Source organism: Galeopterus variegatus, unplaced genomic scaffold (assembly GCF_000696425.1).
Source record: "Galeopterus variegatus unplaced genomic scaffold, G_variegatus-3.0.2 Scaffold8494, whole genome shotgun sequence".
NCBI lineage: Eukaryota > Metazoa > Chordata > Mammalia > Dermoptera > Cynocephalidae > Galeopterus > Galeopterus variegatus.
Genome location: NW_007734605.1, coordinates 26,629 through 39,915, shown reverse-complemented (window position 1 = coordinate 39,915; position 13,287 = coordinate 26,629). Strand labels below are relative to the sequence as shown.

The 13,287-nt window shown below is 41.6% G+C and overlaps 1 protein-coding gene across 1 annotated transcript in view; it reads left to right on the top strand.

The window, feature by feature from the left end:
• Positions 1 to 6,362: 6,362 nt before the first annotated feature.
• The window catches only part of LOC103608504 (serine/threonine-protein kinase MAK-like), an 11,426-nt gene continuing 4,501 nt past the window's right edge, over positions 6,363 to 13,287 (top strand). The window contains exons 1-3 of the mRNA XM_008592934.1: positions 6,363 to 6,409; positions 11,173 to 11,227; positions 11,889 to 12,010. Of these exons, the coding sequence (XP_008591156.1) occupies positions 6,366 to 6,409; positions 11,173 to 11,227; positions 11,889 to 12,010 (221 nt within the window). The 5' untranslated portion in view covers positions 6,363 to 6,365. The remainder of the gene's footprint in view (positions 6,410 to 11,172; positions 11,228 to 11,888; positions 12,011 to 13,287) is intronic.

Here is a 13,287-nt window from a genome sequence, read left to right as displayed (position 1 = left end):
GGTTTCCCCCGCTGACATAACTTCCTAACGGGGCATGTGAGACCTCCACCATCTAACTTATGCTTTGTACTTTGCCTGCCTACTTTACTTTAAGCTGTGAGACAGCCTCAAGCACGTCTATCTTGTCTCCCTCGGCACTATTCTCAGTGCCAAGCCCACAGCCTGACTCCCAATAGACAATTACTAAATAGACACAGCACTGCCTCATCTCTTGTGCTTCTGGCTCATGGACCCTTTATGCCTGCCAGTCTGATTTTTTTGCAGTAACACAAGTGTGCCCTCTTCTCACAACTTTAGGCTAGTTTCTGTTTATTTGTTTATTCACACGTTCATTCATTTATCTTGGAATTACCATGGTCTAACCCTGTGACTGAGTAGGTTCTCTGAATGAATAATGAAAACGAACTTAGAAGTGCAGCCCTGGAGATCACACATACCTGAGTAATTGACCAATATAAGGAACTGCAATACAAGAGCAGTTTTTCTCAGGCAGTATATACGTAAAAAAGTACAAGTGTGAGGAAAACATGTGCCCTTCTCTTGCCCTGCCCAGTTTGTTAACCAGATTTAATTAATCAAGACTTTGTAGAATGGATCGGAGCAAAACAAAGGGCAAACAAGCCAACTGATAAAGAACGACTGGAAAGATAATCAAGCTCTCCCAAGCCCCAAATCTAACCGGCTGAGAGCACTAGCTCCATGGAACGGTGCAGGTGCTCTGAAGCCCCGCCCACGGGGAGGCGGGGCTTGAGCGGGCGGGCGGGGACTTACCGGCGCAGCCACGCCCTCTCTGAGCAGGGTGTCCGCGGGCGGGCCAGGCGGGAGCTGGCGCGCCCCCGCCGTTTCCTAGGAGATGAGACACACAAGACGCCGGAGCCTCACGAGGGAGCGCGCAAGGTAAGCGGCCGGCGCGGGCAGGTCATCCCGAGCGCGCCGCGGGGCCGCCGCTCAGCCTCCCACCCAGCCCGCGCTTGTCCTGCGAGGCCAGCCAGGCATGTCCCCTCAGCGCCCTGTCCTACCGGGGCCAGTCTCAGCCGAGAGACTGGGCCCGGACGCCGGTAGGCGAAGGACGGGAGGTAGGAGGGTCCCTGGAAGGGGCGGAGCGAGCGGGAGGGGTCCGCCTGCGCGGACTGCGGTCGGTGACCTCCCAGGTCCCCTCGTCAGCTTTCCCGCCCTCGTCGGTCTGAGGGACCTCCCGCCCGGGCCTCCCACCCTTCCCGTCTCCTGCACTCCCCCTGCTGCGTGGCCGGAGAGGAAACTACTCGGAGGAGCGAGGGGCGGGACTGGGTCTCCGGGAGGCGGTGGAATTGAGCGCAGAACGTTAGGAAATTAAAAAGGAGGAAGCAATGGGCCCGACTCCAGCCCTCGTCGGTGCATCCCACACGACGCGCAGGTGAAAGCATAATCCGGGCACTGGGTACCCCTGAGGGCCCGCGGCTGGGTGGCTCCTGGAGCCCCGGGGTGCCAGGGGACCCCCGCCCGCGGCGGCCGGAGACGCGGGGCGCGGGACGACCCCCTCCCAGCACATCGCTGTGCGCCGGCCCCAGGGGTCTTTTAAGGGTCCTGGTTTGCGGAGACAGATCAGAGGGCGAGTGACGGAAACTTCCTTTACTGTAAACAAGACCTTAATTAAGGGACAGGTCGAGAGTGTCGGGAGCAATAAAAGTGGTTTTTAGCGGTGAGTAATCTCAGTTCTATAGGGAAAGAGATTTATGTAATTGTGTGAACAGACGTTTGTTTCGGTGATAACGGAATTCTCACGGAGAGAACAAAAAGTTAAAGGGTTTATTTTAATCATAAAAACAACCACCTAATCATAAAAATAACCACTGAGTCAAAATAGCGGTGGAAACAAAAGTTATTTTACAGCCTTGATAGGGAAGGAAGAAATTCTCCTGAAGGCGGCCACCTGCTGCCCCCACAAAGCTGGCCTTGGGCAAGATGTTTGATCTGTTTGTCTGGGTGAGGTTTTTTGTTGTTTGCTCGTTTAATTTAGTTTTTAAATAAGTTGTGAATATTAGCACAGAGCACTGTACTTTTATTTTTTTAAGACAGAATCTTTGTTTTTCCATTGTATTAGCTCCTCTTTTAATTTCTGTAAATATATAAGTTGGTTACTTTGAAATCTTTTTTCTGTTTTGCTTTTTAAACAAATTAGCGATTTTTAAATCGAAATATGTTTTGTTTAATCCATACGAAAATCAATTAATATTGTAGCTTGATTGTACAATATTCTAAGTTCTTAACAATTCTGTTAAATTGAGGATTGTTGTTATATTACACTTGGATTTTTTTTGTTGCATGGATATCATATATATAGGATTTCATGTACAAAAGAAACCATGTTAATACATCCCTATTTTGCAGAATCAATTGTCCAATAGGTCAACAAATAATATCTGTATCCCATAGAGAAACATTACTGTGTGTGAGTTGGAGTACCACAGGCAGTCTATCAAGTAAAATTACTATGCATATAAAATGGTATTACTTGATGCTTTACTTTAAATTTGTAGCTGGCCATGCACCTAAAAACTCTATAGCCACATGACAACTAAAGGCGTATCTGATCTGGAGTTTATCCTGGAGGGGGAAAAGGTATAAAAGGCATGATAGAGTCAGCTGATAAAACTGGAGTAGGAATGGTTCACTAAAGTATCGTTTTCACGTTCAGTAGGGGAAAAGGGCCACAATGTATGTAAGTTAACCTTAATTGGTTTGGAAAAAAAATTATTCGTGTGTGTGTGTGTGTGTGTGTGTGTGTGTGTAGAGTGCTCAAATGATAAAGAAAATGGGGTAAAACACTAACAATAGATAAATCTAGGTTCTTTTTGTGTTCTGTGTTCTTTGTACTGTTCTCCTTTTTTGCTACTTATCCTAAAGGTTGAAATGATTTCCAAATACAAGGTTAAAAAAAATAAAAGGCCTGTATATTACGATAGCATTAAAAAGAAAAAAAAGAAACAAAAACAAAAAACCACAACTCTGTAGCCCAAGCTCTGCCAATGTTAATGACGATGTTAGTTCACAGACAGTAACATAAGCAAATCATTAATTCTTATCTCCATTTGTGATAGATTTGATTAATTTCTATTCAATGGAAAATTCAAAATAGTATAAAAAATGTTATTACAAATATTAGTGAATTTATTTCCAGGATTGTGTTGTTACTAGAACATCTGATCATAATGCCGTATAAAAATGTCATGTCTTCCCTCAGGGGTTTTATTTCTGTCAGTCTTGACCCTCATCAACGCCAACAGCCTGCCCAAAGACAGAGTCCGATTCTCAGTCAGCAAAGACTAACTGGCATGGTGTCTTAGTCTGTTTGGGCCTCTATAACAGAGTATCACAGACGGGGTGGCTTATAAACAACAGACATTTATTTCTCACAGTTCTGTAGGCTGGGAAATCTGCAATCAGGGTGCCAGCATATTGGTTGTCTGGTGAAGGCCTGCTTCCTAGTTCACGATGGGTGGCTGTCTTCTCTCTATGTCCTCACATGGTGGAAAGGGCAAAGGAGTTCTCTGAAGCCACTTTTGTAAGGGCTCTAATTCCATTAATGCAGAGCCCTCATGACTTAGTCACTTTCTGGAGGCTCCATCTCCTAATACCATCACCTTGAGGGTTAGAATTGTAACATATGAATCTGGGAGGTGACTCAACCTTTCAGATCATAGCACATGACTAATGGGAGGAGCTATGGCAGAATTGGCCTTGACTTAGTTCTTATACCAACCTCCACTGTGACTCTGGAGTGACTTTAAGCCAGTTAACATTTCTAGGCTTATTAACTACCCTGACGGCCTTACAGAACTGTTGGGAGACTACATGAGAGTATTCTGGAAAATTGTCATGTGCTATGTAATACTGTTATTGGAAAATTAGAAATAACAGAGAGCCTGAAGTGTTTTACTTATACTGTTTAAAGGATAATTGATGCTTGGCGTTATTGTTATAGTACATGTATAGTTGCTGTGTTCTCCACATGTACTATCATCTCATGGTTAATTACGTGAGTAAATATCAACTATGTTGTCCTCTCCATGAAGGAAAATGCCCATGAGCTATTATTACAGCAGCTTACATATCAATTACATGACCTTTCTACAGTTAAAAGGGGAAAACACAACTATGACCCTTGATATTTTTATTGATCACCGTTACTTTGGTAATAAATAATGCTGCAACACAGTGCTTTATTTCTCATTCCCATCACCTTGTAAGTGCAGTTGCCAGTGGTGCTGTGTCTTCTTCATCTCCAGACCAGGTTGAAGAGCAGCCCCCATATGGGGCATGCCACACTTATGGCCGAGAGGAGTGCCGGGACGGGATCCTAGCATAGCTCTTATGGCTTCCATTCAGATGTGGCATGTGTTGCAAATGTTGCAGTTAATTGGCCAGAGCAAGTCACATGGCCAGTCGGGGTGGGACATGTGAGCACTCTCCTACCACATGGGCACCAGAAGGCACGTGGCAAGGGCAAGGCAGTATGATTCTCTGTAGGAGGGGTAGAAAATAAGAATACTATCTCAGCCCTATGAGTATTCCATTATTTGTTTAAAGGTACATATGTTAGTTTCAATAAAAGTAAACAACAATTTAGAGGAAAGCATTTGCCAACAAATGAGAGTTTTGAGCTTAATGACTTTCAGGGTCCTTAGGTGTAATGGAATGTGATTCGTATTTGGAATACATGGAAAACTATACCATTTTATATGATTGGGTTCCTTTCCTAAAGGTTTTCTGGGGTTTTTTTGTACAAATAAATAGGGATTTCTGTTGACGGTTTCTGTTTGGGTGTGTTGTATTTATGGTGGGAAAGAGCTGGCCTCTTGAGGGAGAGTGCTAGAATAGCCCATCCACTGCCCACTTACGCCCACTGCCGCTACTTAGTTGGAGGGCTTGGGACACTGGGAGAAACTGCCACAGGATGACGTGGGTTGCTCATTTACCTGGCCCTTGACCTGTTAGTGCCACTCACACATGTGCCACTGGGGCAAAGAGTAACTGGGATAATGAAGAAATGGTAAGAAAAGTACAATTTCACTGAGCTTTTATTTTAGTTGGTGTTTTGCCCCCTTTTAGTTATAAGAGAGTGTGTGTCTGTGGGTGTCTTTTTTGATGTAATAATTGCAAAACTACTAGGTGAGAGAGTATGTGTGAAGATGTTCAAAGTGATTAGTAGATACATGTTCATAGCCTCATGGGATTGTAGAGCCAGAATGCTCTTGTTTTACAGTTATGTAGAGTGAAGTCCAGTAAATTGAAAGCTTTGCCTGGGATATAGGGAGTTGGAATTTGGGCTGAGATTCAAACCTTTATCTCTGTTCTCCTAATTCAACTTCTTTATATAGTTCAGTGAGATGTAGCTTTCTACAATTTTATGGTTATGTCTCTTGAACTCCATCTACAGTAATCACATATATTCCCACATAGACGTGTATATATATGTAATCATAGTTTTACATTTCTTATTTCTTTGACTCTAGTGTAACACTAATTCCTAATTGGTACTTAAAGTTTTCTTCGTTTGACATCCAATAAAGTAGCATATTATTTAAATAAGTTATGATGTTCTTTTATAATGCTGTTCTCTTCATATGAAATGAAAGTTTGCTTTGTATTTATCTTTCATAATTGGGGAACTCATATTCTACAGGGAATTTTTTGCAGAGTACAATTTTAAATTTAATATGCTAAATTAAATATGCAAAAATTCATTCAAAGAATGGATATAGTGTAGATGTCAGATTCTTCAAGGTCTGATTTGCAATAATATAGATTATATTAAATAAAAGGAATCATATGAATTATTAGACCAATATTAAACATTCATGGTGTAAATAGCACAGAACCATGTAAATGAAGCATTCACCAAATGAATATTATCAGTGTGTTATATGTGAACTACATTCCACATAGCACAAATGATTTACTGACAAAGGCATTTACATTATTTACTGGTACATTGGTATTTACATTATTTATATTTTTTCCTTGTGCTCGTGGTGGCCAGTAAATGTTTTAAAGAGACTCTTTAAAGAAAATTCATTTTATTTTTGTTTTTTTTTCTTTTATAGGGTATTCATAGGAATGGAAGTGGTGTTTCCCTGCCAGATTCCTTATTGCTGTATCTCATGAACCTACATAGTCTTGGGGAAGAGACTTTATTTAATGATGACAAACCTGTCACCAGTGTAGCACCAGCAGTGAGAGGACAAAAACGAATAGAAATAACGCATTTAAATTATATTCAACAAGGAAGTCATTTCAGTCAACAACTTCTGCTGCATTATTTTTCCAAGATGAACTGCTACACAACCATGAGACAGTTGGGGGATGGCACCTACGGGAGTGTGCTTATGGGCAAGAGTAACGAGTCTGGGGAGCTGGTGGCCATCAAAAGGTACTGTGTGAGACACTGCAAAGTAAACCTTTGAAATTCTGATGTTCATTTTCCTTTCCCTGCTTGAGAAAATATATAAGCACACAGAAAGGTCTAGTTTAGATGCCATGTTGCTTTGGCTAATGTGGAATGCCATGCTGGGAAAAAAATGACCAAAAAGGAATATTCTGCTAATCCCATGTATATTAATTTTCTGGTTTATCCAGCTACATTGATGAACAAAAACATGTTTTCTGCTTTTTATGCGTAATGCATTTGGGCTGAAACTGAAGGTAATCTTTGGGATGGTTTTAAAGTTTAAAAGTTTAAAAAAAATTAAGATGGGTACAGAGTAGAGCTTATTATTTCTTTAAAACAATAGGCCTCAAAATCAGATGGCATTCATAATATCAGATTGAGTTCTGAATAGCATTTGGTATTTTTTCCTGAGCTCATCAATTAAATAGAATTAATTATTACTAATTTAATTATTTCTTTTTAATTTACTGTATTTATCTTTTGCTACCTAACAAAATATCACAAAGCTTCGAAACTTAAGAACAAACATTTATTAATTCACACAGTTTCTGTGGATCAGGATTTAGGAGTCATTTAACTTGGTAGTTCTGACCTAGGGTCTCTCATGAGGTAACAGTCAGATATTGGCCAAGGTTGCCATCATCTGAATGCTTGACTGGGGCTGCAGAATCCACTTCCAGGTGGCTCACTCTGTCAGTTTCTAGGGCTGCCATAACAAAGGACCACAGACTGGGTGACTTAAACAACAGAAATTTATTTCCTCACTGTTCTAGAGGCTAGAGGTCTGAGATCAAGGTGTCAGCAGGGTCAGTTTCTTCTGAGCCTTCTCTCCTTGGCTTGTAGATAGATAGCTATCTTCTCTCTCTGTCTTCACATGGTCTTCCCTCTGTGTGTGTCTGTGTCCAAATTTCCTTTTCTTATAGGAAATATGTCCTCCTACAGAGCACTGAGAAACCCCAGCATATAAAGGATGGGGCCTGGGTTAGAGTCTTACAAAAAGACTGAGAAAGAACCAGCAGAGAAATAGAGTGAAAACCAGGAGAGTGTAGGAAATGGCTGAACCCAAGGGAAATATCTAAAGAAGGAGGGTGCTCAGCTTGCAGGCAGGTAATAACTAATGAGTGAAAAGCATCTGGATTTGTTAGGAATACATCTTGCTGCAAGTAACAAATTCATAGATTAATAGCAAGTAACAAAACCCATGCTTTAAATAAGTAGGAGTTTATTTTTCTGTCATATCAAGAAATCTGGAGTTTGATGTTTCCAGAACGCTTTCAGTGGCTCAACAGTGTACCCAAGGAATCCAGACTTTTCCATCTTGTTTATATGAGCCCTTAGCATTTTTTTGTCTTCAAATGTTTTGTCACCTAATGGCCACGTTATGGCTACTTCACCTCCAGGCATTACATTGATGTTCAAGGTGGGAAGAAGGGAGAATAATACCAGCACACCCTTCTCTCATCGGTTACCAGGAAGGAATAATTTCTTTCCCAGAAGCCCCCAAGGACTTCCCCTTACATCTTAATGGCTAGAACTGGGTACTTTACTTCCAATGGGGGCTGAGAAAGTGAGTGTTCGCTCTTCCAGCCTTTATACTAGGTGGCAAAAGGAACAGGGCTGGAAATGTTCTTGTATCCACGTGATATTATGTGCCAGGGTGTTCTTGGATTGGGGACTATGGCATGATTGGTGGCCATGGTGAGCACTGTTCCAGGGAGTAGTGGATGAGATGAGGCACATTGGAGCAGGGCAGGGAGAGGGAAACATGGCACTGGAGGCGCTGAGCTTTCAATATTTGTGAGAAATGTGTTTCTGAGAATGAGGAAAGTAATGAGTATCGTGAAGGGTCCGCCTGAGACTACATGGGACGATTAGGAGTGTGGAGCTGCTGGGAGCATCGCATGACCTTTCCTTCTTCCTTCACCAGTCTTCAGGGAAAGCCGAGACGGGAGGACGGCAAGGCGGGAGAGGAGGAGTGTTGAGAGAGGGGCACGTTTAGAACATGTGTGTGATCTCGAGAGTACAGGGATGAGGGCTGATTGTGGGACCCACGCTGGATGTGGCGGCAAGCAGAGCCACGCAGGCGGTCGCAGGAACAGCAGGAGCTGAACAAGAGGCGTGTGCAGCAGGGCGTTCCTGGGTAGTGCTAGTGCAGGGGTAGGAGGTTGTGGTCAGAGTCTGGAGTTACACAGGTTGAGGTCTCGGAGAGCAGAACCATTCCGCAGGATGACAAGGTGTGTACGAGTGACTGTGGTGGGATAGAGGTGAACAGCTGTCTGGAGTTAAGGAACTGTGAGGCCAGCTGGCGGGACTGTCAATATGAATGTTGGCTGTAGCCGCTGCTCCTTATGGTTCTGGACAAGGTAGGATCTTAGGATAGTTTTTGTCCTACGAGAGTCACACAAAGAAGGCCTCGTCATTTCTCTCAAGCCTGATGCGAAGGAATAAACTTTACCTGAAAAATACAGATACTAGACCCCGTATTCTCCATCCTCAATTTATCCCTATTCGTTACCAACACAACTCGCATCCCATTGTATCCAGTCAGGACCCTCATCTTATGCTCGGCGGTACGAAATGTTAGGCATTCCCAGTGTCAGCCCTAATGTTCTAGGTGTAACACTTCGGACAACACCTTAAATCCATCCATACTTTAGCCCCCAAATTAAATAAAATCCATGTAGGGATGTAGCAGATGAAGAGCTGCCCATCCTTAACCTTCAAAGTGGACAGTAAACATGTCCCCATGAAGGGACATAGATTATGTGGAAGGTGGTATTTTTTATTCTAAAAGCATTTTGAACAGAAGAACCAGGAGTCAGGTGTCGGGGCTGGGGGCTGTTGGGACTAGACGTGCTCAGTGAAGAGTGACGTGGAGGCGTGGAATGGACAAGAGGCCGAGCGCCAGCACAGCGCGGTCACCCAGAAGCCAGGGGGTGGCAGCTGGCAGCTGCTGGACGTGGGGTGTGACTTGAGAATGTGAGCACAGGAAAGAAAGTGTGGACATAGTTCAGTGAGCAGTGGGCTAGGCTGTGGAACCGTCTAGAAATGCAGTCAGGACTCTAGGGTGAGTCGGAGCCTGAGTGGTTAGAAGCTGGAAGAACACTGCGATGACGGACAAAATAAAAGGTTCCTTTTTGAAAATTTCCTTTGGAAAACTTTAGTGTACAGCACTGGTAAGAAACCTTTTGCCATTTTAAAAAAAGCCGTAACGTACAATTCATTAGAGGATGGTAGTAAGATTCCCTCACCTCATTAAGTTAAATATTTGTTAAGCCCTTGGAGGACTTGAGAGGCAATTCCATTTCTGAGTCTGCCATGTGGGTGTCAGGTCCTCATGAGCCCACCTGTGGGTATAGAAATCCACCCAGTCATTTAGCAGATATTTATTGGGCACCTACCATGTGCCAAAAACTGGTCTAGGCTTATGGGAGTGTCTTTAAGGAGCTTATGTGTGGGGGGAGGGGAGAAGGGCTAAACTAAAAAATAAGTATATTATATAGCATGTTAGAAGGTGGTAAATGCTATGGAGAAAAAGCAGAGCAAGAAAGGTGACTGGAAAAGGCACTATCATTTTCTTACGACGAGTAGTTGGGTATAGCCATGCAAATTAGTTTAGGGTATTAAAGAAATAAGGATCAGCCTGAAGTGGCCTTTCATTTCCTCTGACCAGCCAGGTCTTTCTAGCTGTTTCTGTCTGCCTTGAAACCTTTTTCTGTCTTCACATGCAGGCACTTTCTATCTTTCAGGTCTCACCTGAAATGCTGCCTTATTGAAAGGACTGTCCATTAAGTCTATAAAAGATCCCCTTGTTATTCTAGCTTAGGATTCTTTTTTTTTTTTTTTTTTTTTTTCTTTTTGTCTTTTTCCGTGTCCGGCAACGGGATCGCAACCCTCGGCGCTGCTCCCGCGCCTCGCCCAGCCAGCGAGCGGGAACCGGTCTGTTATGTGGGATCCGAACCCTCGGGCGGGAGCGCCGCCACGCTTCCCAAGCGGTGCACTATCCAGTGCGCCACCGGGCCGGCCCAAGCTTAGGATTCTTATAACTAATTTGTCTATCTGTTTTGTAAGACATTTATAAAACTATAGCACTGAAAAATAGCCTTTGGTAAGCCAGAAAACCCTGAATTTCATCAAGCTTCTTCACAAATTTCTAGTACCTGAGTGACTACAAATGAAATTCTGATTCACTAAGTGTATTTTAGAAATAATAGCAGTGTTGCCTTCATGTCTTATTATAGTTGGTCAGAGATGTTGGTAAAAATAAGAACATGTACTGAGTGCTGAGCTAAGCAGTTTACAATAAGCTTTTCTTATGCAGTAGTTTCTACTTTATGGCTAGCTGAGGAATTTGAAACACAGAGAGGCCATTAGGGTACTTGTCCAAAGTCATACAATCAGTGGGCAGCTGGACAAGGATTTGAATCCAGGCTGATTTTTGCAGCCCATGCTCTTGAGCGTTATGTTGAGCTGCCAAATGTTTATTCGTTTCCTTACCTGTGTAGTACACCCTCATAGAGGCTCTGCATTATAAGAATTATCCTACCTCTAAGCTTTCTAAGGATCTTCTAGAACATCTCAATAGGAGATTACAATACTAAATGAAAACAGTAGGGCGCATTTGGTTTTTCTTTTTCATAGTTTGCTCAAAGGGAAACAATAATAAGAGTAAGAAAGCCACCAGTGTGATTTGTATCTTCAAATCCTCAGTTCCTGTACACTAAACTTGTCCTTATTTATTTCAGGATGAAGAGAAAGTTCTATTCTTTGGACGAATGTATGAACTTGAGAGAAGTTAAGGTAAAATACTAAAGGTGAACAGAACCGGAGAAGGCCTTAACTCTACCTCACACCTGAGGACTGTAGCCAGGGAGATGATTCGGTTCTTTGTGGGAAGCATTCCAAAGATACCTGTGTTTATATTTTTCCTTTATCTTCCTAAAGTAATTTTTCATTTCTTTTTGTTCTGATGTTAGTGGAGAACAGAAAATAATTATACCCTCATATTTGGAAGTTTACTTTCACTTTTAAAAGAGCATTTTAATTCATATTATCAAAGGAAAGAATTTTTTTAATTGCTACATGTCACTTTTAAAATATTTTATGTTGTACGACTTGTGTAAACTTTTGGAGACTTTTATGGAATTCACATGGTTAAGTCAGACAAAAGTTAGACCTATCTCCCAGACCGAGAGAAGAAGCGACAGGTTGAAATGTTCCGTAGCTATTGCTGACTTGGTTTATTTTTGCACTTAACATTCATTACTTAAAACAATAACTGCTTGCTTTCAATAGATGTTCTAAGATGTTTTTAGATTATGTAGATATTAAAATGTAATTTGTTAATGAATCCAGAAGAAACGGAAAATTACTTAAGGTACTTATCATACTTAGCATTGATGAGATTTGACCAACTTCTAAAATTTTTCTTTAAAAATTTCAATGCTTTGTTGTTTTGCAGTCTCTGAAGAAACTTAATCATGCCAATGTGATTAAACTGAAAGAAGTTATCAGAGAAAATGACCATCTTTATTTTATATTTGAATATATGAAAGAAAACCTCAATCAATTAATGAAAGACGGGTATGTCTTTATTCTAAAAAACTAATTTCCTCCATGAGTTCTTCGGATCTTTTCAATGTGTCATACTTTGCTATATACAGATTGATCACTTAAGAGATAGATTTAAATTAATTAGTTCTCTTTTCTTAACACTGAGGAAGAACCGGCTATGACCTAGCCACCACTTTTCTGTTATAATTTCTTAAAAATCAAAGTAGTACTCATATTTCATATAAACACACACAGTATCCAGTTATACTTTTTTTAAAAAAAAATTTATTTTGTTGATATACAATGTGGTTGATTATTGTGGCCCATTACCAAAACCTCCCTCCCTCCTCCCTCTCCCGCCTCCCACTCAACAATGTCTTTTCTGTATGCTTGTCATGTAAACTTCAAGGAATTGTAATTGTTATGTCTTCTTCTCCCCCCCGGTTGGGTGTGTGTGTGTGTGTGTGTGTGTGTGTGTGTGTGTGTGTGTGAATTAATTTATTTATTTTTATCTCCCACCAATAAGTGAAAACGTATGGTATTTCTCTTTCTGTGCCTGACTTGTTTCACTTAATATAATTCTCTCAAGGTCCATCCATGTTGTTGCAAATGGCAGTATTTCATTCTTTTTTTTAGCTGAGTAGTATTCCGTTGGGTAGATATACCAATTTTTCCATATCCACTCATAAGATGATGGACATTTGGGCTGGTTCCAACTCTTGGCTATTGTAAAGCGTGCTGCTATAAACATTGGGAAACAGGTATACCATCGACTTGATGATTTCCATTCCTCTGGGTATATTCCCAGCAGTGGGATAGCTGTGTCATATGATAGATCTATCTGCAATTATTTGAGGAACCTCCATACCATTTTCCATAGAGGCTGCACCATTTTGCAGTCCCACCAACAATGTATGAGAGTTCCTTTTTCTCCGCAACCTCGCCAGCATTTATCGTTCAGAGTCTTTTGGATTTTAGCCATCCTAACTGGGGTGAGATGGTATCTCAGTGTAGTTTTGATTTGCATTTCCAGGATGCTGAGTGATGTTGAGCATTTTTTCATATGTCTGTTGGCCATTTGTATATCTTCCTCAGAGAAATGCCTACTTAGCTCTTTTGCCCATTTTTTAATTGGGTTGCTTGTTTTTTTCTTATAAAGTTGTTTGTTGAGTTCCTTGTATATTCTGGATATTAATCCTTTGCAAGAGGTATAATTTGCAAATATTTTCTCCCACTCTGTTCACTGTCTTTTAACTCTGTTAATTGTTTCTTTTCCTGTGCAGAAGTCTTTAGTTTGATATTGTTTA